The following is a 27,817-nucleotide window of genomic DNA, read 5'->3' on the forward strand; positions in this document are numbered from 1 at the left end:
GACATCCTGAAGCATGCGTTGGTCAATACAGAACTCTTCATTTTCTCCACTGAAATAAAGCTTTTCCTCCCTTGGTCTTGTTATTACTGAAAATGGTAGCAAAATGTGTCTAGTTGCTCACATCCAACACCTGGGAGTCATCCATAATTCATCCCTTCCCCTTTTACTCCCATTTAATTAATCACCAAAACCTCTTGTTCCTGTCCACAAAATGGATCCTACGGCCATTCGCATCACTCCATCTCCAGAGCTACGAGTCTTGTCCAAAGGCACCATCATTTCTCTGCTGAGCCAGGTGATAGCCACCATCACTCTCCCTGCTCCCACCTGGCTCTGCTATAATCCTTATGCAACTCAGACCTAGTCAGTAGCCTGTGCAGATCCCATTAAGGGCTTCAATGCTATTTAGAATCAAATCCAAAGTTTTTACTTTGGCAAACGAAACCCCATCTAACCCTCTCATCTCACACTGAATCCTGGGGGCTGTGTGACCTTTATAAGTGATCCAACCTCTTTGTGCCTCAGTTTGCTCACCTATAAAATAGGAATAATTAAAGTATCTGCCTATATGGTTGTTGTGAGTAAAGCTCTTACAGCTATGACTGGCACATGGCCAAAACTCAGTAAATGCTACTGTCATCATTATTGTTATTTCTTCTGCCTTATTCCAACTGTTTGAAAGGCTAGCTCCTTCTTATCCTTCAGACCTCTGCTAAAATATTTCCTCCCCAGGAAGCCCTTCCCTTACCAGTTAATGTCTTCCAAATCACTAGCATGCCATTTTGCTTCCTTTAATGCTCCTGTTAATATAAGAAATAATTTGGCTTATTGTTGACTGATGGATATGAGTCCATGTTTTTCACAATCTTGTTCTTTCTATTTTTTGATGTATCCCCAATATCTAGTACACTGTCTGGCACATGGTAGGCACTTGATATATTTTTATTGAATGAGTAAATAGATAAGTGTCTAAAATAGTGGAGGGAAAAATCAATTAAGAAGTTTTTTATTTTTTGAAACAACAATGGGAGGGATGCAGAGAAGTCAAATTTTGAGACATTTCTGAGAGAGAATGTGAGAATCTTCAAATATATAAGAATTTACTGAGAACTTGGTATATGCTAGACCAGTGGTTCTCAAGCATTAAGCATGCCTCAGTGTGCCTCAGCATTTCCTGGGAGGCTTATTAAAACACAGCTCACAAGGCCCTACCCTCAAAGTTTTTGATTCAATAAGTCTGAAGTGGGGCCTAAGAATCTGCATTTCTGGCAAGTTCTCAGGTGCTATGGAGGTTGCTGGCCCAGCAACCATACTTTAAGAACATTGTCCTAGACTGAAAGAAGTAGAAGAAATGCTCAAGTTTTATTAAATAATCTAGGTTTAAAATAGTTTTTATTACCAGTTTTTAAATGATCTCTTTAACACAATGGAGGGAAATCTACTTAGTGGGCAAAAAATAAGATTTAAGTGAGAAATTCTGAGTGGATACACAGTTGACCCTTGACCAATGCAGGGATTAGGGATACTGACTGCCTACTCTCCAGTCAAAAATCCATGTAATAACTTTTGACTCACCTACAATTTTTTTTTCAATTTATTTATTTTCAGAAAAACATTATTCATTATTTTTTCACCACACCCAGTGCTCCATGCAATCCGTGCCCTCTATAATACCCATCACCTGGTACCCTAACCTCCCACCCCCCCCCGCCACTTCAAACCCCTCAGATTGTTTTTCAGAGTCCATAGTCTCTCAGGGTTCACCTCCCCTTCCAATTTACCCAAATTCCCTTCTCCTCTCTAACGCCCCTTGTCCTCCATACTCTTTGTTATGCTCCACAAATAAGTGAAACCATATGATAATTGACTCTCTCTGCTTGACTTATTTCACTCAGCATAATCTCTTCCAGTCCCGTCCATGTTGCTACAAAAGTTGGGTATTCATCCTTTCTGATGGAGGCATAATACTCCATAGTGTATATGGACCACATCTTCCTTATCCATTCATCCATTGAAGGGCATCTTGGTTCTTTCCATAGTCTGGCGACCGTGGCAATTGCTGCTATAAACATTGGGGTACAGATGGCCCTTCTTTTCACAACATCTGTGTCTTTGGGGTAAATACCCAGGAGTGCAATTGCAGGGTCATAGGGAAGCTCTATTTTTAATTTCTTGAGGAATCTCCACACTGTTCTCCAAAGAGGCTGCACCAACTTGCATTCCCACCAACAGTGTAAGAGGGTTCCCCTTTCTCCACATCCTCTCCAACACATGTTGTTTCCTGTTTTGTTAATTTTGGCCATTCTAACTGGTGTAAGGTGATATCTCAATGTGGTTTTAATTTGAATCTCCCTGAGGGCTAATGATGATGAACATTTTTTCATGTGTCTGATAGCCATTTGTATGTCTTGATTGGAGAAGTGTCTGTTCATATCTTCTGCCCATTTTTTGATGTGTTTGTCTGTTTCGTGTGTGTTGAGTTTGAGGAGTTCATTATAGATCCTGGATATCAACCTTTTGTCTGTACTGTCATTTGCAAATATCTTCTCCCATTCCGTGACTCACCTACAATTTAACTACTAATAGCCTACTATTTTTTTTTTTCCTGAAGATTCATCCGTTCATTTTCAAGACAGAGAGAGAGCACCTGAGCACACGTGTACACGAGATGGGGAAGGGGCAAAGAGAGAGAAAGAGAGAGAATCCCAAGCAGAATCCACATTGAGTGTGGAGCCCAACATGGGGCTTGATCTCACAACCTGTAGACCATGATCCCAGCCGAAATAAAGAGTTGGACGCTTAACTGAGCCAACCAGCCCCCCAGTAGCCTTCTATTGACTGGAAGCCTTATTGATAACATAAACTGCTGATTAAACTTTATATATTATATATATACTATACTATATTCTTAGAACAACGTAAGCCAGAGAAAAGGAAATGTTATTAAGGAAATCATAAGGAAGAGAGAATACATTGACAATAGCGTATTTATGAATACCATAAGTTTACATCATCTGTTTATAAGGTAAATCATCTGTCAGTACCTATATCAATATTGTCCAATATATTTATTTTAAAAAAACCTCATGTACAGTACAAGCCAATGTTGCTTAAGGGTCAACTGTATTGACACCAAAAATCACTAGCTTTTATTAATGTCAAAGTACAAGATGGCAAAGGAGTTTTATTTATTATGAACCCTAAAATTAAATAATGTGATAATTAACTCTGACCAAACTTTTAATTGGCCCATATTTCAGAAACGGTCCAAATTTTTATCATTTTTATAGCTACAAAGATGCTATCTTCCTCTTAACAAAAATGCCAATGCACCTTCTGGAGGTCATTGACTTGAGCTTACACATAGCCATATATTCATGTTCTGTTTTTCTTCTCCCTTTTATATGGCCACAGCCAAAGGCACAGGCTGGCCTGGCCAAATGCATCTTGTCATCTATTTTTGCAAATAAAGTTTTATTGGAAAACAGCAACACTCGTTTTTTTATCGTCTAGGGCTGTTTTCACATTATAATGGCAGAGTGGAGTAGTGGTGACAGAGACCTTATGTTCCATAAAGCCTGAAAGAATTAATATATGGAATAATAGGGAAAAACCTTGCCAATTCCTGACTAAGCGGCATCACTTCCTGACTAACATGCTGGTTTACTCCTCATTGTACTTCCTTTTGCTCAGAAGTCCAGATTTAATTCTAGTACTATAAATTCTCTGTGATCTCTATTACACATATCTTTTATATAACTAAGTCAACTGGACAATGATTAGCACAGAATCTGAATAAACCTGTAGTCTATGGCTACTTTGCACAGAAAATATAAACTGTCTCTTTGGAAAAGAAATGTCTTTGTTTAAAATATACTGGGGTGCCTGGGTGCCTCAGTCAGTTAAGCGTCTGCCTTCAGCTCAGGTCATGATCCCACTGTCCTGGGACTGAACCCCACATCAAGTTCCCTGTTCAGTGGAGAGCCTGCTTCTCCTTTTCCCTCTGTCTGCCACTTCCTCTGCTTGTCTCTCTCTCTGTCAAATAAATAAATAAAATCTTTAAAAAACACACTGTACTATAATGGCCTCTAAATCACATTCATAAACAGAGGGCACATGGACACAGTAATGTTAAGGAAACCAATTTTCTGATACTTCCCTATTTACTCTTTTTAAAAATTGGTCTATGTAAGAAAAAACTGTGGTTCAGTTCTCGTTCTCCACCTCCCTAATGTAATGAACTTTTCCTCACTTTATAATTTGTCTCCCAGTCATCTTGATATTCACACTGGTGCATTTTCCCTGCAGTATAAAAATTTCTTGAGTACCAAACAAAAGGACAAGTAGAGAACACATTGTACCGAAAGGAAAAGCCCTTGAAAGCAAAGTAAAGCAGACACAGAAAAGAAATACTGAAAGCAGGTCCTGTTTCATCTATTTGTCCACTAGCACACAAACCATACTGGCATTGACATGTTTGTTCACACGTCTATCCTAGAACTCAAAAGTGAGATGAGCATCAGATGACACAGTTTGAATGTCCTTGGTGAGACAAAGGGAGAGTCCCGGCACTGCACAGGAAGTGAGGAGGAACTTGGAATTGCTGGAATCTTCAAGGCAAGTAAGACAAGTCTAGAGACTTGAGAGAAGAGAAGGACCCAGTTACACAGCACCTAACTGATTACCCAATAGGAGGCCAAGGAAAATTCTTTAGAGCAATGGCAGATAAGACTTTTTTTTTTCTTTAGATTTTATTTATTTATTTGACAGAGAGAGCGAGAGAGCACAAGCAGGGGGAGCAGCAGAAGGAGAGACAGAAGCAGGCTCCCCACTGAGCAGGGAGCCTGACGTGGGACTGTATCCCAGAATCCTGGGATCATGACCTGAGCTGAAGGCAGATGCTTAACCTTCTGGACCACCCAGGAACCCCAAGACAGACAAGACTTCAAAGAATAGAATATTCAACTTGATGTCAATACTCAGTTTTAAGTTGTTTCTGCCTGCAACATATTTTTCTCTTCCCTTGTTCTGTATTTTTAATATTTTGAAAAGTTTTCTAAAACATTGCCTTAAGTTAACACTTAGGGAAATAGAAATCTTGTGATGTCCAGTGAGGCAACACAATACCAAAAAGGGGCAAAACATGCAGAAAGCAGAAGAGAGAAGGAAATGAGATATCAGCAAAGGCAAAAGCCAGGAGTCAAGAGAAAACTATATGATATACAAGCCTCTACCTCTTCTGCCTCCCCCATTCTTCCCTCCAAGGATTCCTAGAATGCTGGGAAGCGATTAGGACCAATTTCACTTTTATCTTGAAAACCAAGATGGCCCCAGTAAGTGAGGGCTCTCACAAATGAAAGCTACAAATAAATCAGCGGTGACCTACATTTTAGATTTTAAATCTTTATTGAAAAAATTATTTTCTCTATTAAAATCTATTTAGAGAATCTGCATTGGACAATCTCTCTATTCTTTTTTTTTTTTTTTCTGTTTTACTGCAGCTACAGGATACAGAAAATAAATATTTTTCTACTTGATCAAGGATAGATGACTACCAAGGGCCAGGATTTGTGTTTAAAATCAGAACTCTACGACTCCAAAGTGACCTACTTTGACCTACATAAGACAGGCATAATTTCAGCCTAAAGAGTTTGGACTCCAAGAATAGTGAAGTTTCTGAGCTCCTTTAATAAATAAGTAAATAAATAAATAAAATTAAGTATCCTTATTAAACTAATTGAATTATAAAATGCAAAAAGTGTTTTGTATTATATAACAGAAACAAAGGTTTGTTTTGAGTTCAAAATAATATTTAAAGTCTTATATGATATATAAGTTGTTGAAAGAACTTTCTAGGTCCAAGAAGAAGGCACTCCTGCTCAGCGGGCTATATCAGACACTCAGAGAGCTTTCATGTCCCTGTAAATGTTCCACTTGACCACAAACACCCACTGCTTCAGTTGGCCAATGCCAAGCCACGTCTGGGCTCTATATTTATTATTTTCTTGTTTTTTTTCACTCTAAACAAGGTTGATAATGTGGCCCCAGCCAATATTTTCTATTTGTCTCTTCCTTGTTCTTTATTCTTTATCATATAAAGCTTTCCTGCCTCCCACTTCATTTTGCGAAAAGGAGACTGTCCATTTCATGAAGTGTTAAATAACCTTTGTTTTTATCAACTAAATTGTGTTATTTAATATTTTTTTAAAAACAAAATGTATGAGAGATACAGAGTACCCTTGGAAAATAGATGTTCTGATAAAATATTTTTAGTTTTCACATCTGCCAGTGTGATGTTGAACAAACAAGGTAGTATTCTGAGACTAGACAAAGGAAAAGCAAAGGAAATATGCTAAGTTTTCAAACAACAGCTTTAGGTTAAAGACTTTTCTTATTATAACTCTTAGAAATGTTTCTGTACCCATACTGTGCAATTTCAATGCACCTCTGTGGTTTGCTCTCCCAGCATTTTGACTCTAAAAATAGATGGCTCCACTGGAAGATTGCCAAGGTAATCATCAAAAAAGCTAGAGCCTAATGGAGAATGGGACCAGAACGGAAGACAACCAGGGAAGAAGCTATGGGTGACTGGGGGTAAAATTCAGAAACCATCTGTTTAAGTCTTGGCATAAATGCAATAAAGGTCAAACCACATCTTAGGTTATTTGAAACCAAACAAAAGAAAGGATGATTTTGTATTCAGAAACAATAAAACATTGCTAAAATATAGATGGTTTGGGGATTCCATAGGCATGGTGGCAAGTATGTTACAACACAATCAATCATACGTATTAATCATGTGTTATACTGGAATTCTATTATGTTAGCCGGTAATTCACTCAGCATAACATTTGCTTCCTATCTGTTAAGTGCCAGCCCAAGCATAGGTGCTCTAACAGACAGGAGGAGAGTAATACTAATTTATAGACCATCTAAGGTCCTAAATACCTCGGACCACTTCACTGATTCCTCGTAACTACCTGCCAGCTATCAAGCCTCAGAAGATAATGTGCCCCAGGAGACAAGCTTGAATGTGTCAGAGCTGCCTTCAAATCTCTGTCTCTGTTTACCGTGACCCACCACTTCCCTTAAGAGGAGAAGGAGAAGAAAGGAATGAGAAAGACACAGCCCTGAAGGACTTTGGACACAAAGACACAAAATACTATCTTTTTATAAATGACAATAATATTAGCTTCATAAGAGAGGAGGCAAGCGCCAGAGATGTTCGTCCCCACTTGCCTACGGCTGGGCTTTTGGCTAAGCCTCCATGCTTGAGTGGGACTCACCCAGGCAGAGAGAAAAGCAACTTAAATTCCAAACTTAATCATAAAACTATGATTTCTTGGACTTAAAAAAAGGAACATGACTCAAATAGGATCACTGAAGTCAGTTGTTCTTTGGCCAACTGGTCCAACAGGAACTCTGGTTCCTTAATACTCCAAGATCCTTCTCCTTACATACACACACACACACACACACACACACACACACCACACTCAGGTGCACCTGGAAACAGTAAGTGACTAAGTATATAAAATATAAAAATTCTCTATCTATAGCCCAGGAACAACATTACATAAAGATTTAACTAACAATTTTGGGGAAATAATCCCTGTTTGGATGGGAAAGAGGGGAACAGTAGGCATTTGCTGAGTCATTCAGACCTTTCAAGACATAATTCTGAGGAGTCTGAATCAGAAGGTGGGCTTGCAAAGTGCGGGGTGAATACTGAGGAGGCCCCGTGCTCCTCCACAGTGAAAAACAGGTGTGTTGACCATCCAGGGACCCATGGCAAGATGATGAAGAGCAGATTGTCAACTCCCACTGAAATGCAGAGTATATTCCTGCACATTCCACCACCTCTTCCTTTACTTTTGAAAGCATGGATTCCCAGTTCTGTTTGCTTTTCTATGCTGGGAGATCCTCACAAACCGTTGCCTTTTCATAGTCATGGAGCAGCCTGCTTAAGCTATCTGAAGCTCAGGTGTGTACAAAAGGTCACAGCACGCGTAAAAGACAATGAGCCTAGGATAGAAGGACATGAGGCAGAGGTTGAAAAATAAAGGAACTGATGTCATAACCTTGAGCAACGATTCCCACCAAAGTGTGACCAAGACATTTGCTTCCCAAATTTTATAATAATTTGTTTAAAAAGAAAAATCAAAGCTAGCATTTACTTTTGTCTTATTTAGGGAAATTATATAACAGCTTTGAAAGGAATATTACAGTTCTAAAACTTCTACTCGAAAATAATAAAGCACTGACATCGATTGCTGACAGAAAATAAGGGCAAGAAACTAGCTTTCTGGCATGTTTTCTCAACCAGGGACCTCAAGATAAGTTCCTGGGGGTAAAAAATCAGTTTTTAGAGAAAAGAGACAAAGCTAAAGAGAACTAATAAATAATTTACAATATTCCAGAGGGGGAAAGAAGTATCTTACATCTACTCCTTCACTTCAAGAATTTTAAAAACTTCATAGGATAAACAATGTTCAAAAATTCAATTTTTAGCCTCTAATTTATTCCAGCAATAATTTCTTATTTTACAAAATTGCTGCTGTCTTCCCAGGAGAAACCTATATTCACTGGGAAAAGTTAGCACATCTCAAATAGAGCGAGTAAGAGTGGATAAAATGTCCTGAAATAGATAATACTATTTATAACAGGTTTTATATATCAGATGACCCTATAACAGTAACAGGTAGTAAGAATGTGCTAGTTACAGATTTCTGGAAATTTTTAGTGAGATGAAGATTTGTTTGTTGGCCTGTCTCCCAAATGGGGAAAGCAATCACTTTCTACATTTAAAAAGATGTATTGTGACTCCTGATTATTGGAAAAGAAAATTAATTTTTAATTTTGGATAAAGATTCCAATGACCTTTCCCATCCCCAAATATGTACCTCCCTCTATTCCTGAGGACTGAGAGATAGTGAGAGAAAGGTCTAGGGCAGGCATAGACCAGAACTGAGAAACAAAGGGTAGCAAGGATGGAAAGAAGAAATGATGAAAAGAATTAGAGAGCAAGCAAGGTTACAGAGCAAAGTTGTTTAAGCAAGAAGCAAATTTTGAGGTACTTAACTATTTTGCAAAGCAAGACCCAGATTTTCCCTAATGTGGTGGATTGTATTTGGGGCTAGACCTTTTCAGGTAGTATGAGCCCCAAGACCAGGCCCCACTGATATCAGTAGGACACAAGCACACCACAGCCAAATGTCGGGAAACAGGAAAAAAAAAAAATCAAGTTTAAATGAATTTCTAGAGCAGATGTGAGAGGAATAAAGGAGAGTCAAAAGAGTGTGTTGAGAAAGGGAAAGGCTGTTTTACTTTTAAGAAGAGAGGGAGTGATGGAGAAAGGTCAGTGGGTAGTGGGGCCTGAGAAACAAATCAGGGGTTCCCTTGTGTGAGAGATCTGAGTTAAGGACCTATCTCACCATGACAGTCTTCCAATCTCTAGTCCTTCCTTCTCCCCTTTTCCTCTCCTACCTTCTTGCCTCTTTCTCCTCCGTCTGGGAGAAAGCTCAGATCCTTGTCCATGTAGTAGGGGGTGACTCTGGATTTATGGCATCTGATGATATAGAATGGGAGTTTATTGGGGCTCCTAAAATCATTAGGGAATAAATATGATTTCACACACACACACACAAGAAAAGAAAAGAAAAGAAAAAGATAATGAATTAAGGAAAATGTAGAAGAGCTCCCTCGAGGTCAGTTCTATCCCGTTGCCTCCTTCAGTTATCTCAGAAACATTTGAAATATGAAGAAAGAACTAGAGAAGGAGGTCCATGCAGAAAAGCTTCAGAAGTGAGAAAACATATGCAAAAGATAAGATATTTCTACCCTTCTTGAAAATATAAGGCTTGCACTCCCATACCAAGTAAACTGTAAGCTTATTGCGTTGAGACCCTGCAAAAATTTGACTTAAAAACCAGTATTCTATGTTATCTCTCCAATATTTCTTTGAGGAAAAAAAAAGTCTTTGGGTCTTTCTTTCTTGCACATGTACCTTACTGTACATGTTCTGTGAGACAAAACTCTGTAAGGTATTAAATTAATAGAAAACAAAAGAGCGAGATGAGTGAGAGTAGATGAAAGATTATGAAGTACATGGTAGCTACAAAGTTAGGTGTTTTTAGCTCACTGCAGTTTCCTATAAATTCTTGTTAGGTATAGTCTCTCCAGTGACTGCAGGTTTCTAGACTATTAATTCACTGCAAATGTTGATAGCTTTTTAAAAGAACAAGTGAGAAAGAGAGAGCGTGATGTGGGGGTAGGCGCAGAGGGAGAGAGAGAATCCCAAATGGCTTCATGGCCAGCATAGAGCCTGATGTGTGGCTTCACCCCCACGAAGGTGAGATCCTGACTTCAACTTAAATCAAAAGTCAGACCTCAAGCAACTGAGCCACCCAGGGGCCCCACAAATGTTGATAGTTTAAACTATTGCCTCAAGAATGTGAAACAGAATTTTAAAAATGGTTTTCTTCCTATAATTTTTTTTTAGTCTTGAAAGAAAATATCATGAGTTTGCTTGTTGGTAAAAGGTAAATAAATAAGGGTTGTGCTCATCTGTTGTTTTTCCTGTACCAACTTTTGTTATAGAAGCTTTATAAAACATTTTAATATCTGGTAGGACAAATCTAGTCTTACTAATTTATATTTCCACTAATTTTTCTTTTTATTTGCATTTTTTTAGTTTATATTTTAAATAAAAAATATTTAAGTCATTTAGTTAGTTTTCCCCACCCCAAATCCATCGGAATTCTCACTAAAATTGATTAAATATATACTGACTTGAAAAGGGTTGGCATTTTCATGACATTAAACCTATCTGTCCAGGAACATGTGTGCCTTTTCTCTTTATTTAGGTTGTTTGGTTTAAAACTATATCTTTATAAAACATGCTAATTCCTCTATATAGGTCATGTCCTAACCCAATTTCTTTATACAAGACAAATACCACTTAAATGAATAGGAAGGACAGATGTAAAATTAAATGGAGACCTTTAAAAAAACCGGACAAACAGGCAGTTTAAGGCATTGGTAGTGGATACAGATGAGAAACCAAAGAAGCAGCTGAGAGACTGCCCACAGATTGTGGGAATGTGAGCACCGGGGGATTTCTGGGCATCACTAGAGGCTGGCAAACCACAGTTCACTCTCCCCTTACAGCCCCAGCTTCTTTCAAACCCTCAGTGATTTTGGAACTTCCAGCTCTGGTTCTTCTGATTTTTCTAGGGGTAGACATGACTTTTTGGCATCTGAGGGATTTAAGATGAAATTTTATTATAAAAAAGACATGTTCCTATCATGGGGAAAGCCAGCCTCATGCATCCAGTCTTTGGACTCCAACTCAGTTGCCTAAAAAAGGGCCTTGGGCCTGGAGCGCTGATCACCAGGAAATACAGCGCCCACAAGGCCTGTGTTGGTCTTACTGCCTTGTGTGGGACTATCCCTCCTTGTCTCAGGTGTAGTGAATGCCCCCTTGTCTCAGCTTAAAGCATGTGCATCTTATGGCATCTGGCCAACCCCACTGTTCTATCTGTCCTTCCAAGGGGAGAGGGCATAGCGTCCTTTCCACTGAGGCATAAGAGGGGTAAGCTGGGGGACCAACACCCACTACCGAAGCTGAGTTTGTGGTCTCTTCTCTATGAAAAGGAAGTGCTGTTCCTTGCAGGGCTTCACTGCACTGTGTTTTTCCTAAAGACTCTGGTACCAAGCTGCAATTGGCAGAAGCTCTTAGAATTTTGCTCTGGGGTTGATAACCGGTTCAAGGTACTTGGGCTGACATCAGTTGAAACAGTATAAGCACTAACCTTTTAGAAGTAACCTCTGCTCGGTGACTTCAGTTTGGCATTTATAACCATAGACTAAGTCTCTTTGAAGGAGGTAGTGATAGCAATGGACTGAGAAAGATAGCAAAGAGGGGCCCCTGGGGTGTGTAGTCACTTAAGCATCTGACTCTTGATCTCAGCTCAGGTCATATTCTCAGAGTCGTGAGAGTAAGCCCCACGTGGGGCTCCATACTCTGTGGGGAGTCTGCTTATCCCTCTCTCTCAGTTCCTCCCTGCTGCTCATGCTTTCTCTCTAAAATAAATAAAATCTTAAAAAAAGGAAAAAAAAGAAAAGAAAGGCACCAAGGAATGCAATGTTGCTTAGAACAGGTTATTATTACTGATGGAAGATCAGGAGTTGATAACCCACAGACCGACCCTCCACGCCACCCTTTCTTCCAAGACATACATGTATAATAATATCCCAAATCCCATTCTATCATTTCGAGAAAAGTTTAAGGTCATTACACCAAGTCATCCATATAAGATTCTCTCTGAAAAAATAATACTTTGTGCTATTTTCAGAAATATTTCTTTCATATATTGAAAAGAGGTTATTGGTTTCTCTATTTACTGAAATATGAAATGAAGCCTGCTTTATAATTACAGTGACTTTTTCAAGGAATAAAGGACATAGTCCAATTGATAATAAACATGAGGGAGAGAGATTGCTTCCAGAAGACAACAATAGGCAGATAATAAAATGTTAAATACACTTTGACCTAGAAATACCCTTTATTTATTAACTCTACCTAATGATTCTGAATTTTTAGGTGTTCTCTGGAGACACATCAACCCAACCTCAAGGCCTTTACCTAAGTATTTTCTAAAGAGGAGGAAAGATTATTAAAATGCCTGAATAATTACCTGACAGAACATGCTGGAAAAAAGAGCCATGTCAGAATGAAAAATGTAGAGGATAAATAAAGCAGATGAACAGTGCCCACTGAGTGAGATAACAGAAGACTTAATAAAATGAGGAGCGCCACAGGACCTGTCTCCAAGCTTGTAAATTTGAACAGGATATCAAATGATCTATAGCTATCCGAGGGATCTCTCTTAGCTTGTTGAAGTGAGGCAGTAAAAGAATGACTTCACACATAATTTCCCGAGTTGTATCAGAAGACACACATCAGGTATGAAAGGCAAAAAATGCTGGTGGAAACACAGGCACCTGGGAAATCTCTCATGGGATAGAAATCTTAAGGGCATGTCTCACGCTGGCCTTCATGGCTCAGGTAGTGGATTGGAGAGTAAGAAGTTGTGCATTCTAAAGTGACACCATCTTGTCTGCAAGGTCAAAGGAAAAAGAAGATAAGAAAATTCTGTATTTAGAGTGGAATGGAACAGTTCCAGATGGAATGTCCTGCATTAATAAATTCTTCCTTAGGTAATCGATGTATGATCTTCAAGACTGATGAATGAAAAGTAGTTTGTGAGAAGCTCCAGCATTACTGAATGTTTGCTGGGCCCCTTCAGTACTTAAAAAGCTGGACTAGCAAAGGAAAACAAGGCTATGCAAGAAGTTTCCTGTATAATGTTATAGCCTCCAAAACCTCCATGTTGAGTTCATAATGAAAGGCAACCAGTGGGAGTGGAGAGAAATTTCTTTTTTTTTAAAGATTTTGTTTATTTATTTGATAGACAGAGATCACAAGTAGGCAGAGAGGCAGGCAGAGAGAGAGAGAGAGAGAGAGAGAGAGGAGGAAGCAGACTCCCTGCTGAGCAGAGAGCCCGATGCGGGGCTCGATCCCAGGATCCTGAGATCATGACCTGAGCCGAAGGCAGAGGCTTTAACCCACTGAGCCACCCAGGTGCCCCAGGAGAGAAATTTTTTAATAATTTTCCTCTGTTCATGACTCCATCAAAGTGTCCTTGGCTCTGCTATTCAATCACTTTTCTCAATATTTTGGGCCACAGAGGGCTAGGAATCTATCACAGATGCAACTTTGGCTATCAACCACCATGCCTTGGCAGGTTGCAGAGGGGATAAGGAAGTGAGCTTCTTCAGTTCGCAGGAGGGACTCAGGTATCTATCTATTTATTTATTTATTTATTTATTTGACAGAGAGATCACAAGTAGGCAGAGAGGCAGGCAGAGAGAGAGAGAGGAGGAAGCAGGCTCCCTGCTGAGCAGAGAGCCCGATGTGGGACTCGATCCCAGGACCCTGAGATCATGACCTGAGCCGAAGGCAGTGGCTTAACCCACTGAGCCACCCAGGCGTCCCGGGACTCAGGTCTTTGATATGCCAGGATGAAGTCCTCCAAGAATGTTGTTATTGGTTGGCAAGATGGTATTGACACATATTCAAGTGGAGGGAAGTCGTATACAAATTATAATATATGTAAGAAGTGACTATAGGTAGGGTTTCAAGAATAAATGAAAATGTTTAAATGCAAGGAAGTAAAACTAGTTAAAAATAATACAAACTAATTAAAATAGTACAAACAACATAGACTTTGCCTAGGACGTCACCATACGTTCCGAACTTCATTTCTCACTCTGCTAGTTTTTATCCTTGTTTACAACTGGGAGCAGAGACAGACTCTTTTCTCACCAGTGTGTGGTGAGTGTAGCCATGTAAGTCAATGTCATCATGTAATAGCATCTGGCCACTCGGACAGTGTCAATGTCAGTATGTCTCCAGTCAGGATCGCTGGTAAATCAGAACACAAGGGAGCCAGAAAACAATGGTTGGCAATGAGTAAATTTTCTCCTGTATATAGTCACACTGTCAGTGAGTGGCCCGATTGAAACTCATGAATCAAGTTCCTGACTTAAATCCTATGGAAATTTGGTAATGTACCTTTTATGATACACAAATGATAACTTTATATAAAACAGGGATCATTTCTACATAGATGCATTTCTATTAACTAATCTGGCTCCTTGTAGGGACAGCTAGATGGCTCAGACAGTTAGGCAGCTGCCTTTGGCTCAGATCATAATTCCGGGGTCCTGATGGAGTCCCACATTGGGCTCTCTGCTCAGCAGGGAGTCTGCTTCTCCCTCTGCCTGCTGCTCCCCCTGCCTGTGCTCTTTCTCTCTCTAGCAAAAATAAAAAAATAATAATCGGGTTCCTTGTACATTAACATACAATTTTATTAATTTTTTCCTTTAAATAAACACATAGTGAAACTGCATGAAAAAGGAGTTAATGCTCCCTTACATTAAAAAGAATAGGTTGGAAGGGCCAATACAACCAGCTAAAAACTTCAACTGCATTTTGTTTTGTTTTTAAGATAAAATGACCCTCTCCTGGTGGGCAGACATTCACCATGGGAGTCCAGAATTAGAAAGGAAAATTGCTTTGTAATAGTCTAAACAGGACCCAAATGTTAATGCCTGAGATTGCTTTTGCTCAGTTGCTCATAAATATGAGTATTTATGCTGGGTTGGTTAATCTTTTATGATCCAGCAGTCCTTTAGTAGTTATCTTGAAAATACAAAGTATAATGATTCTAAAAATGCAAGAAGCATCTAAATATATATTCCTACACCTTAAGTAAAATAAAAAAGGGGAGAGAAATAAACCATCATGTCAGGTTAATGGAATGACACTTAAATTAAAATGCAAATACTTAAAAAAACCAAATATGGCATAATACATGGTTTAATGTTAAAGTAAAAATATGAGGAACTTAATTTTCTTCTTAGAACAGTTCTATGGGCACAACATTCACTATATTGAGAATAGATAAAACCCTATAGGAAGAAAAGGAGCTTCAGAAAAAACCCCTTCCCTTTTTTTTATCAAAACACATATAAACTCTAAGTTGTGGCTTTTTCAATAAACAGAATAAAGAAGATGTGCTTTTGTCTGTGGTCAATACAAAGGTGTGTCAGTTAATTATTGTTCCATTTTTTTAAATTCATAGTTTATACAAGCATGAAGTTTCATGAGAATGGTGAGAAGCCTTAACTGCACTTTGACTGCTGGCGTAGAATCTGTTAGCAAGGGGTCACCTCACCTGGGAACAGGTAAGGGATGCACGTGTATATGTACACAGATAGGGTACATAGTTACATTTATGAATGTTTTTATATTTATAAAAAACTATTAATGTATTATATTTAGACTATAAATGTATTATGAAAATACATTTATATAGTAATAGAATATGCTTATTTCCTATACTCACATACATATGTGAAGGTATATACATACGCATACTGATTTTGTTAGTTTGGTCAGTGCAATATCTGAACGCCATGTTTCAATAGAAGCTTGCTTACCACCAAGCCAAAAAGTGCCAGATTCTTGCTTTCTTTGCCACCCTTGAATGAAGACGTTACCATGAAGAAAAGACTCTACCAGTCAGATCAACCAATCCAAACTTTGCATCAAGAGTTCGTGATCTAAAGAAGTGTAGACTGCATGAGTGTTCTGTGGCAGCAACTGTGATTTTTGCAGGATCAAGTTCCTGAGGAACTAGGGTCATTAGTGTCTTGGGCCTGTGGCCATGATGCACTTGGCGGCCATGATGCACTTGGCATTCAGTGGCAAGATTGCGCTTGCCACCCTAGCTCTGCAGCCTGATTTGGAGCATGACTTCAGGCTGTGTATCCTCCAAGCCTGGAACTCTGGCCCTCCTAGATGTTCTGTGAACTCACAAATTGGTAATACATTTGGTTTTTCACTAAATCAGCTCTAGTTAGGTTCTGCAGCTGCCTCTAAGAAAGCTTGCTGATAAATTATAGGAGTAACCAAAGTGACTAATGTGGAGAAAATAAAGAAATGAAAAAGTCAGCTCTTGGGCAAGTGAATGGAAGCACAGGAGGGGAAGGGGAGTGATCTCCAGAGGGGTTCAGAAGAGGAAGAGAAGACACATCCACACATCCACCTGGATTTTCTGCTGCAATCACCTTGCAGTAAATTTTTATTTTATTTTGTTTTTTAAAGAAAGGGAGAGAGAGAGAGAGAGAACAGGGGGGTGGGTGGGGAAGGGGCAGAGAAAGAATCTTAAGCAAGCTCCATGCCCAGCACAGGGCCCAGTGTGGGGCTTGATTTCACAACCCTGAGATCGTGACCTGAGTCAAAATCCAGAGTTGAACGCTTAACCCACTGAGACACCCAGGTGTCCCAGAGTGAAAGTTTTACATCTGAAATACCCATCTAGGGGGGCAGAAAGACAGTGAAAATGGAAGTCTGGAAGGCATGATTCCAGCAGGTTCTTGTGAGGATGGAATCTTGGAAGGACTAGGCATATGCTTGTCAAGAAAAGAAGGGAAAATTGTCCACAGGAATGAAAGCCATGACCTCTCCTCTTTATATATTCCTAATATAGTAAATCAGGTTGTGTCTCATTTGTTAGAAATATGCTCATGTTCTTCTCTGGACAAAATGCCATGAAAATGCCACTGATGATGTTGATCTAAGAGAATTCTACGAGAACACAGTGAGGCCCCGCCTGCAGTCTCTGACCCCAACCAGCTCTTCCTTTGCATACCTGCTTGTCTAACTCCTAACCATCTTCAAGTGCTTTGCTGGATCTTACCTACCATGAGACCCACTCTTATCTGGCTCTTGAATACTTCCACCTGTTCCCCTGCTCAGCAATGATTTCTTTCTGTACAGTATTGTCACCATCTAATATTTTTAGATTTACTTATACATTACATTTATTTATTGTCTGTCTCCCCTACAAGAATGGAAGCACCAAAGGAGAAGAGATTGTTGTTCTTTTTTGTGCACTCCAAACTCCTAAGATAGTTGTTGGCACATAATAGGAGCTCAGTAAATATTTGTTCAGTGAATGATAGATATGGCTGGGGTGAAATAAATAAGGCAGGGTGACAGAGACAAGATTGTTGATGTGACAAAAAGTCTCCAAGGCCACATAAAGGTTTTAGATTTTATTCTAAGTGAGATATGAAGTCACTAGGTGTTGCTGAGTATGGACTACCTGGATCTGACAGATCAAGGGGGAAGAGCCAGGAGAGCAGTTGAACTTACCAAGGGATTGTGATTAATGGAACAGAGTCTCAGAGGTGATTAACAAGTGATCTACGTGTTCAGGTGGTCTTGGTCAGAAGAAGGCATAGGTACACAAAAAGTAAAGATGATTCTACACACAACCACAAACTAGCTATCTTTTATGGTGTTTATTATCAGTCACCATTTTTTGGGTGGGGTAAATTACATTCTCCTGACAACTATATTTGTTTTAGAAATTACCTTGGTTATGAACATGGTAGTCACATTTTCTGAACCAAGTATTAAGTAAATAGTTTAGAAAATACTTTTTCTAATTTACAAGTTTATTTATGTATGGTCTTCTGAAGGTATCCAAATTAAATCACATTTAGTGTTATATTTACACTAAACAGCATGACAGAAAGAAAATGAAGAGAGTGTTAGAAGGTATTCAAGGGGCCACCTTACTTAGATTGCAAAGGGGGATCAGACCATCAGGCTATAGTTTCAGTCTCAGGGGCGTGAACGTTTAGTCCAGGATTTTATATATATATATATATATATATTTTTTTTTTAAGATTTTATTTATTCATTTGACAGACAGAGATCACAAGTAGGCAGAGAGGCAGGCAGAGCGAGAGGAAGGGAAGCAGGTTCCCTGCTGAGCAGAGAGCCTGATGCAGGGCTCCATCCCAGGACCCTGAAATCATGACCTGAGCCGAAGGCAGAGGCTTTAACACACTGAGCCACCCAGGAGCCCCCAGGAATATATTCTGAATACACACGCAATGTAACTAGAGGTATGCTTTAGGAAGATTAATATGTTAGTGACTTGGAATTAAGCTGGAAACTGGACCTCACCATGTTAATGCAGACATTCTGAATACAATTTTGAAATAAGAAGATTTGATATTTTGTATTATGAACTCCTGAGTCAGACCAACATTGGTTCAAATTATAGTTCTATCACTTACTAGTTGTATAGTCTCAGGTAAGCTACCAAATAGGCACATCATTTTCCTCATGTTTAAAATGCACATAAATAATAACATTTAGGAGGATGATTCAAGGATTAAGGAAGTCAATAAGAAAAGCACTTGGAACAGGGCGTGGGACTTACTAAATGCTACCTAAGTGTTGGCTATTATTGTTGCTACTATTTCTACCTCTTAGGATAATATTAGACAGAAATATCTTCATGCTATATTTCTGCTGCATTCAGTTTTTTTAAAGGGATGGCCAGTCGATGTAAGATAATTCAACTATTGCTGTAAACACTCAAGAAAACTATGGTATTTTAAATACATATGTATATATATAATTTTAGAGAGACCGAGAGAGAACGTTCATGTGTACTCCTGAGAGAGGCAAGGGGCAGAGGGAGTTGGAGAGACAGAATCTCAAGCAGACTCCACGTTAAGTGTGGAGTCCAATGTGGGGCTTCATCTCACAGCCTTGAGATCACCACCTGAGCTGAAATCAAGAGTTGGAGGCTTAACTGGCTGAGCTATTCAAGCACCTGGAAAACTATATTTTGAAAAGCAATACTGAGTAATTTTTCGAAGTAGAAAAATTCAAAGTCATAATAGTCACTGATTTCATGGCATGGCAAGATTATAAAATTTCAAATAACTGATATGGTTATATCGGTTTTGGTCGTGGCTAAAATTCATAAAATGATTACAATTTGAAAGACATTGTGGTATTTTATATTTACCACATTCTCCTAGTAACTCCATGAGATGGGCATTCTTATTTTGCCACTTGCCTGAAGAGGAAAAAACCTTAAAGAAATTGGTAACTTAAATAAGAAATTAACCAGTAGTAGGACCCAGACTGGATTTGAATGCAGGCATTTTGACCCACAGATTTGCACTATGCTTTTGGGTTTATGACAGACAACTGAAATATGTGGTGATCTACAAATTAAAATTTAAAACAAAATGGCAAATTTCCAGGAATTATGCCCCCAAACTCTGTAACAGAGCAAAATATTCTTTGCCAGATCAAATTATCAAAAATAATTTGATAATGTAGATTTCATCCAGGATCAATGCATAAAATAAAATCATAATCAAGACGATGATTTATAGAGTTCAAAACCCAGAGACATGTTAGCATTCACTATCATTCTTGTGGATTCTTGGACTTGGACTTGAGACTACTGATTATCTCAAAACTTTAGGGGCAGAAACTTAACAAAAATTTATTTACATAAAGTACTCATTTCATCTAAGCTGTCTAATGGGATAGGTCATAAAACTGCAAATGAAAGCTAAATTAAGACATTCGTCTTTTAAAATACATTCTCGTATTTGTTCATTAAATTTATTCAGAAAATACTTGTTGAGTAGTGGGTTCCAGACAGCTCGGGATCCTGTAGAAACTGAGACGACACTGTTCCTGCAGCTGGAGAGACTATGTTCTGATGAAGGAGGCAGAAGAGAGATCGATCAATAGATAGACTAACAAACAAAAAAATCATTCTTATGAAGGACATAGCGAGGGGAGTCAAAGAATCACCAAGAGCAGAGTGACTTCAGACAGGCAAGCCTAAAAGACCTATCTGAGGAAATGACATTCAAGCTGACTGAAAGGTGAATAAAAACAAGGAAAAACGTTCCAAGCACAGAAATCCTACAGAATTCATCAGCAAGTGTGTATCTCTAAAGAAGCGATGTAAATATTCCTTTCTCCCTCCTAACATCTAAACTTCTAAATCTGTTTTTATTTTTATAAAATGCACTTCCTTCATGAACTTCTACAATAGCAGGCACCATACACTCGTCCTCATAGCCCTGATACTTCATACGACGCCTTGACATAGCAGGTACTCAAAAAGATATTTGACGGACACCTAAATAAACAGGTGAATGAAGGGTTAACAATAAATCTGGAAGGTTTCCTAAAAGAAAACTTAAAACTTATGGTTCTGGGTAAGGTTAACAGAAATGGCAGGGTAAGGACTCCAAAAAGTGCCTCTCTAAAAATCAATGAAAAATCTGATAAAATTTGTCAATATCAACTTTTTTCAGGACTTTAGGAATTAAGCAAAGGCTTGCAGCAGTGCTGGGAGTGTTTATCCAAGAAAAACAGCTAAATCTTCTTAAGAAGAACAAACATAATGACACCTTAACTTGCCCTATTCCCATCCCTCTCTCCATAGCTCCACAGTAGCCTTGAAAACCAATAGCCTACAATCACCTTGCAAACCAGCAGCTCAGCAGTTACCAGACGGGACAGAGTAAGATTGAACTCCTTCGAGACCTCATTCCTAGAGAATTCTCATTATTTGAGCTGTCTGGCTTATAAGACTGAGAGTCTCACTTATAAGACTATCTGACCTGACTTGGAACTCACACAGTGGAAAAAGTCTTTCCCCCAGGGGTTTTGGTTGGGAACCTTTAAGGATAATTAACTTTGCAGCTACCAGAGGCAATAGATAACAGCTTGGACAAACAACAGGCAAACCAAAAAGATTAAAATGAAGAGCTAGGGAATGAGCTGTCCTTGTGGCTTCAAAAGGTCCAGTGTATTCCTGGGAATATAAAAATGCATGTACTTGTGTAGGACTGCACCAATGCCCAGGGCCTCATTCAGACTCAGGAAAGATCTGAGAAGGCTCTAAGGTCTGACCTCTGGCTGACCTTGAAGTTCCACGCAAGTGGGAAGTGAAAGTTAGGGCAGTGTTACCAACTGCCTAGTTGAGTATTGAAGGCATCCTCCAACATGCAAACAAAATCCCAAACATGCAAACATGGAGGTCTTATTCGTGCTTAGTGTAAAGAAATCTTTGTCCAACTATTAGCTGAACACTAACCTAACCAAGCAGAAACATATGTAGAAACATATGATAGTAATACAAAATACAATATAATCATACAAAATTTCTGGAATTAGTTCATGAAAGTCAGTAAACAAATACACAAAAAAGGCTATAACAAGAAGCAACAGCCATAAACCCTGACGAAACAGGAGAATCTGATTTCCAGTGTTGCCACATTGTATTATTTAAAATGTCCAGTTATCAAAACAAAATGTAAGACATACAATGAAAAATGTGCAATAATACATGGAACAAGAAAACATAGACCATACATAGGGGGAAAAAAACAATCAGTAGAAACTATCCCTGAAAAAATTCAGATGTTAGACTCACTTTAAAAAAAGGGGGGGGAGGGTTGGGTGGCTCAGTGGGTTAAGCCACTGCCTTCATCCCAGGGTCCTGGGATTGAGCCCCACATCAGGCTCTCTGCTCAGCAGGGAGCCTGCTTCTTTTCCTCTCTCTCTGCCTGCCTCTCTGCCTACTTGTGATTTCTGTCAAATAAAGAAATAAAATCTTAAAAAAAAAAAAGACTTTAAATAAGAGATTTTAAATATGGTTGAAGACTTTAAGAAAAATTGTGTTTAAAGAACAAAATAAAGAATACTGATAAAGAGAAATAAATTATACATAATAAAGAGGACAGAGAAACTTGAAATAGTGAATAGAAAAATGATACCAAAAAAGAACATCCAAAAGAACAAAACAAAAGCTAGTTCTTTTGAAAATGAAACTGACAATCCTTTAGCTATACTGACCAAGAAAAAAGAGAAGCCTTAAAATCAAGGCTGAGGGAGATGCTTTTCTAGTGATTTTCCAGAAATAAAAAAGATTGTGGGCAGCAAAATGAAGTTATATGTAACAAGTTAAATAACCTAGATGAAATGGACAAATTCCTTAAAAAGACACAAACTACAAAACTGACCAAGGAAAAACTGATAGTGTTACTAAATGTGAAACAATACAAAGAAGGTTAGCATGGCCCCTGCATAAGGATGACATGGAAATTTGTGCAGTGTCCCTATTTTTCTGTGTCTGTAATGTATAGCAATAGTGACCAGTTAACAACACTGTATTAAGCATTTGAAAGTTGATAAGAAAGTAGATCTTAAAAGTTTGCATCACAAGAAAAAAAAATTGTAACTTTGTGATAATGGATGTTGATTGTGGTGATCCCTTCATAGTATATGCATATATCAAGTCACTATATTCTGGGTGCCTGGGTGGTTCAGGGGTTAAGCCTCTGCCTTTGGCTCAGGTCATGATCTCAGGCTCCTGGGTTGGAGCCCCACATTGGGCTCTCTGCTCAGCAGGGAACCTGCTTCCCCATCTCTCTCTCTGCCTGTCTCTCTGCCTACTTGTGATCTTTCTGTCAAATAAATAAATAAAATATTTTTTTAAAAATCACTCTATTGTTCTGAAAATAAATAAATTGGAAAAAAAAGAAAAAAATCACTCTATTGTACACCTAAAATTAATACAATGTTATGTGTCAGTTATATTTCAATAAAAAAGAAGAAATATATAGCCTGAATAGACTTGTAACAAGTAGAGTGATTAAATTAATCAAAAATTTCTCACAAAGAAAATCTCAGCACCAGATCACTTCACTGGTAAAGCTATCATAGAGTTAAAGAATAATTAGCATCAATCCTTCAAAACCCTTCCAAAAAATATGAGGAGTGAATACTTCTGAAGTCATTCTATAAAGCCAGAATTATCCTGAGACCCAACCCAGACAAACACAAGAAAAGAAAACCACAGATCAGTATCCCTTATTAAAATAGATATAAAATTCCTAAAATTCCTTAAGAAGACACAGGCAGAATGAATCTGGCAACAAAAAAATGATACATGCTATATGGATATAAATACCTATATGTAACATGGATATTTTATTTCCATAAAAAATTGTATGTATTATACCACATGACTAAGTAGGATTTATCCCAGGAATGCAAGGGAGATTCAACATGTGAAAATCAATTAATGTATAACATCGTTGAAAAAACAAAACTTCATACTAAGTGAAAAAAAGCCAGACACAAAGGACCAGTGATTCAATAGCAGCTTTTACTCTGAGACTTATAAGAAAGTTGAGCAATATACCTGGGATGGACTGTAGTAGTGAGTGCTGAGGCCATAGAGATGTGGAGAGGTATCCAAGTCACTAAGGACATCTCTAAGAAAGAAATGATCTTGCAGTGGTGAACATAAGAATGGAGAACGCTATACTGAGTCAGATTCTTGTTCCATGAACTCTAATGTCCTTTGTATGGGTGCATGGATATCTTCCTTAATATCAACCTCCAAAGAGTGAGTGGTTTCCTCTCTCATCTAAATTCCTGAGCTCTACTACATCTTATACAGAATTGATCTGGATTGCTTCCAAATAAACATAGCAAAGAACATTTGATATTTTATGTAAATTGTTTTCAATTTTGCATGAGTCTTAAAAACCGAAAGCATACACACACATATATATATGTATGCTTTCGGTATATATATATATGTAAAATACACTGGTATCAGTATTTGAAGGAGCATTTGTCAGTGGAGAACAATGCGTTCTAAAAATAAACCAGAATGTAGAAAAAGAATAAAGGGTTTGTCTTTCTCCATTGAACTGTGTTCAAGAGTTCAAGATTCAAGTATTATAGACATTTAGACGAATATAATACTTCTGTTGTAGCCTTTGGGTCAGACAGGCTCTCCACATTATCTCCACCATTCCATAACTACTTCATGATTTCCTAAAGACCAGGATTTTGGAGAACCCTGTATGAGGAGAGGATCTAGTAAGGAAATGGTGAAGTTGGAAATGTGACAGTCAAGGACACATTCCCTTTTACTGTTTGTAGACATACAGGCCTGTGTATTTCCATAACTTTGTAGAGGTAAGCTCCATAAAGGCAAGTAGTCTTCTCTTTTACTCACTAATGTGTCTCCAGAATCTAACATGTTAGCATGGTTTATACTTAGTGATTCTAACCCTCACTATTTCTATATGACTTAAGGCTCAGAGACAGTATGGCGTAGATAGTCAATGTTGAACCAGCCAATTTGCTTTCTGGTTTGATTCAATAAGAAGCAGTAGAAAATAAAGGAAAAAATTCCAGATAAAATATTTTCAGCAATTATGAAGCAGGGGGGTTGCTGTTAATTTATATCCTACCTTTTGTAGGATATAATATACCTATTATATTGTTTTCTTCCAAATCATTTATTATTCTTTTTATATCAAAATATATAATTTGACATAGTAAGGTTTTTTTAAAAGATACTACTTCCCAACAGGTCAAATTATGCATAAAATAAACAAGTAGTTGAATGCAAGTAGCTTGAATAAGCATCCAAGCTTATTTCTGCTTTTTAAAACAGATGACAATTGAAGAGTACAAATCTGAACTAAAAAAAACAAGGTGGCAATCCCCACTTACTGTTCTAACCTCTCAAAGCTCTAACTTTTTTTTTTTTTTAAAGATTATTTATTTATTTATTTGACAGACAGAGATCACAAGTAGGCAGAGAGGCAGGCAGAGAGAGAGGAAGGGAAGCAGGCTCCCAGCTGAGCAGAGAGCCCGATGTGGGCCTCAATCCCAGGACCCTGGGATCATGACCTGAGCCGAAGGCAGAGGCTTTAACCCACTGAGCCACCAGGCGCCCCCAAAACTCTAACTTTTAGAACAATTCCTTTGGTGACAAAACCTTACTTGAACATCTGTGTTATGTAATATATGCACCGTATTACTTTTTACAAAATCTAGAAAATCCTGAATTATAAAAATAACTGAGGGGCCACAAAATTTGAAGAAAAGGGCTTTGTCTATACATATACAGTAGAGAAATTGGGCAAATCACAATCTTTTTAGCACTTATTTCATGATTTGGAAAGTAAGGGAGTTAGACTAGATGCCTCTAAAATAACCTGGACAGTAATTAAATTCTAGGAATCTACCTGATCAATTTATACCCTGAAACACACAACTTGTGTTCAATTTTGGATTACGTTCAATTTCTACAAAATTCTGGGCCTTTAGCTGTACTCATAACATGTGATAAGCACACATTAGATATCTCTTCAACCAGGTCAGTTCATTCAGGTTTAGTACCTGCTGTGCCAAACACAGAAGATATGCCTTCCAGAATGGTCTCATGGACGGTGGGATGAGAGAGGACAAATGCAAGTGTCCAAAACGCAACCTTAAAAAAACAAAACAAAACAGAAAACATGTATCACACAATACAACCTCCTTTGAAAGTGAATAAAAGCATGCTTAATATTCGCCATAAACATTAGAAGAAACCATGAAAATGTTTAAATTAAACTTAAAAGTATGTTAGTAAGGAGCATTTTTGGAAACAACTAGATTTTTTGAACAACAGAGTTGTTATAGACTTCTGAGAGGTCAAATCTATACTTCTATTTTGTCACTATAGTTTAACTCTGTTGTTTTTACAGATTAAACTATCTTTACTACAAAATGAGGCAGGATTCTTTTTTGGTAATGCACATTATAAAATATTATATATGCATACATTAAATATTCAGAAACAGTAAATTATGACACTTAAAATGTTAATTCCAATGAAAATATTTTTTAAAATTAATTTTCATGAAATAGGTATGAATGAGCAAATCCTATGTTCTGCAAAAAAAAAAAAATGGTAATTTTCAATAAGCCCAGAAAAATATACCTCAAATCCCATGAACTAAATTATGAGAGTACTCAATATGAAAAATAATGGCCCTTTCCCACCTCAATATTACTGAACGTACCATGCTTGCAAATTCTCTCAAGACCAAAAAAGATTATTTCACATCTTTCCTCATTGCGGTATTACAAGGTTAAAATTATACTGCCATATATCTCAAAAATTAACTTTCCACTAACTCAGGTAGATGTTTTTGCCTCTAATTTTAGACTACATAATGAAGGAAACTGTATTAAATTAATAAAAGAAGTTTGGGTTTCCCTTGCATCTTTTCTGTAAACATGTATTGTAAAAGAAATTTCAGCTATTGTAAAATTGTGAAAGAAATTTCAATCAGCCCTGAAAGACTCAGACAATATTTCACATTTAAAACACTGAAGTCTTTTTGTCTCTTTTGTGGGGCAACTTTAAGTACCTTTACATAATCCCAATACTCCCCTTTGTGGCCAAAAAAGGAAGAGCAACTATCTGAAGGGAAAAGGTCAAGTAAGCCAAATTGAATACTCTTCGTGGTTTCCCGCCCCGGGGCATGAAACCCGATGGCCCTGTAAACAGGGTACTGTGTACATAGACAAAGTGAATGGGAAAGCCAAAGCCACCACCATCTGGAGAGCCTCTTTCTGTGGCATGATTCAGATCACGTTAGACTTACCCTAGATCTCATCCAGCCCATTTTACAGTAGAAGAAACATGCTCAGAGAGCTCACTTCTGTCTCCCGCTCGGGCCCCTGCTACCATTGTCTACGGATGGAAGTGCTGAATTACTGGATTTAATTAATAACGACTCCATACTCACTTTGTCTTATTTAAAGGGTCAGAATTTGTAATGGGGAAAAACAGCTTAGTGGATAGCACATAGATTTTCAGTTATACAAAAGAGGTGTTCAGAGTTATACCAAACAGTGCTTAGAGTTAGAGAGTCACAAAAATTGGGTAAAACTTATTTCATAATGAACACAAGGAATTCAACTAAATTATTCATGGCTGTACGAAGGTGCTGTTTATCATTTTTAAATTTGGTAAAAAACTCAATTACATTTAATAAAAAGGAAAGTCACATGAAAGACAGTAATGAGTAAATAAGAAATTTACATATATTACGGAAACAAACAAGAATAAATGACCTCGGGATCTTTGCGCACACCCAGCTGAAGACCGCTCCCCAAAGTATCAATTAGTATTTTGCCAAAGGGCCAAGTCCATGGCAATGGCAGCTCAAAAAGGAGAATCGCCACCTGGCTCACTGAACTTCAGAAGCAGCCACTGCAATGTTTTGGGGTAAGAATAAAGATGGAAAGGAACAAGGAGGAAAGTCCAGTCCAGTAAGAGAAGATGAAATAGGTATGCTCTTCAGCATCATTTATTGTTCCATTCAAAAGAGATTTAACAAATACTGATGGAGTCTTTATAACAGGTCAGACAGTCTTCTACAATCATGGTAAACACAAACATGTACAAGATATCATTCCTGCCCAAAGAACTTTCACGTCTAGTTGGGGGTACGAAATGCAATCAGGAGGACAAAGAGC

General features: G+C 38.1%; 1 protein-coding gene and 1 non-coding gene across 5 annotated transcripts in view; one reads left to right on the forward strand and one right to left on the reverse strand.

The window, feature by feature from the left end:
- The window catches only part of LOC122908865 (24-hydroxycholesterol 7-alpha-hydroxylase), a 91,094-nt gene that overhangs the window by 32,950 nt on the left and 30,327 nt on the right, over positions 1-27,817 (reverse strand). For all 4 annotated transcript variants that reach the window (XM_044252203.1, XM_044252175.1, XM_044252186.1 and 1 more), the window contains one exon: positions 25,685-25,775. In XM_044252203.1, the coding sequence (XP_044108138.1) occupies positions 25,685-25,775 (91 nt within the window). The remainder of the gene's footprint in view (positions 1-25,684; positions 25,776-27,817) is intronic.
- LOC122898005 lies at positions 22,493-22,602 on the forward strand. The gene has a single exon (XR_006382764.1). It is a non-coding gene; the product is annotated as a U6 spliceosomal RNA (small nuclear RNA).

The sequence above is a fragment of the Neovison vison genome, chromosome 1 (genome assembly GCF_020171115.1).
Source record: "Neovison vison isolate M4711 chromosome 1, ASM_NN_V1, whole genome shotgun sequence".
Classification (NCBI taxonomy): domain Eukaryota; kingdom Metazoa; phylum Chordata; class Mammalia; order Carnivora; family Mustelidae; genus Neogale; species Neogale vison.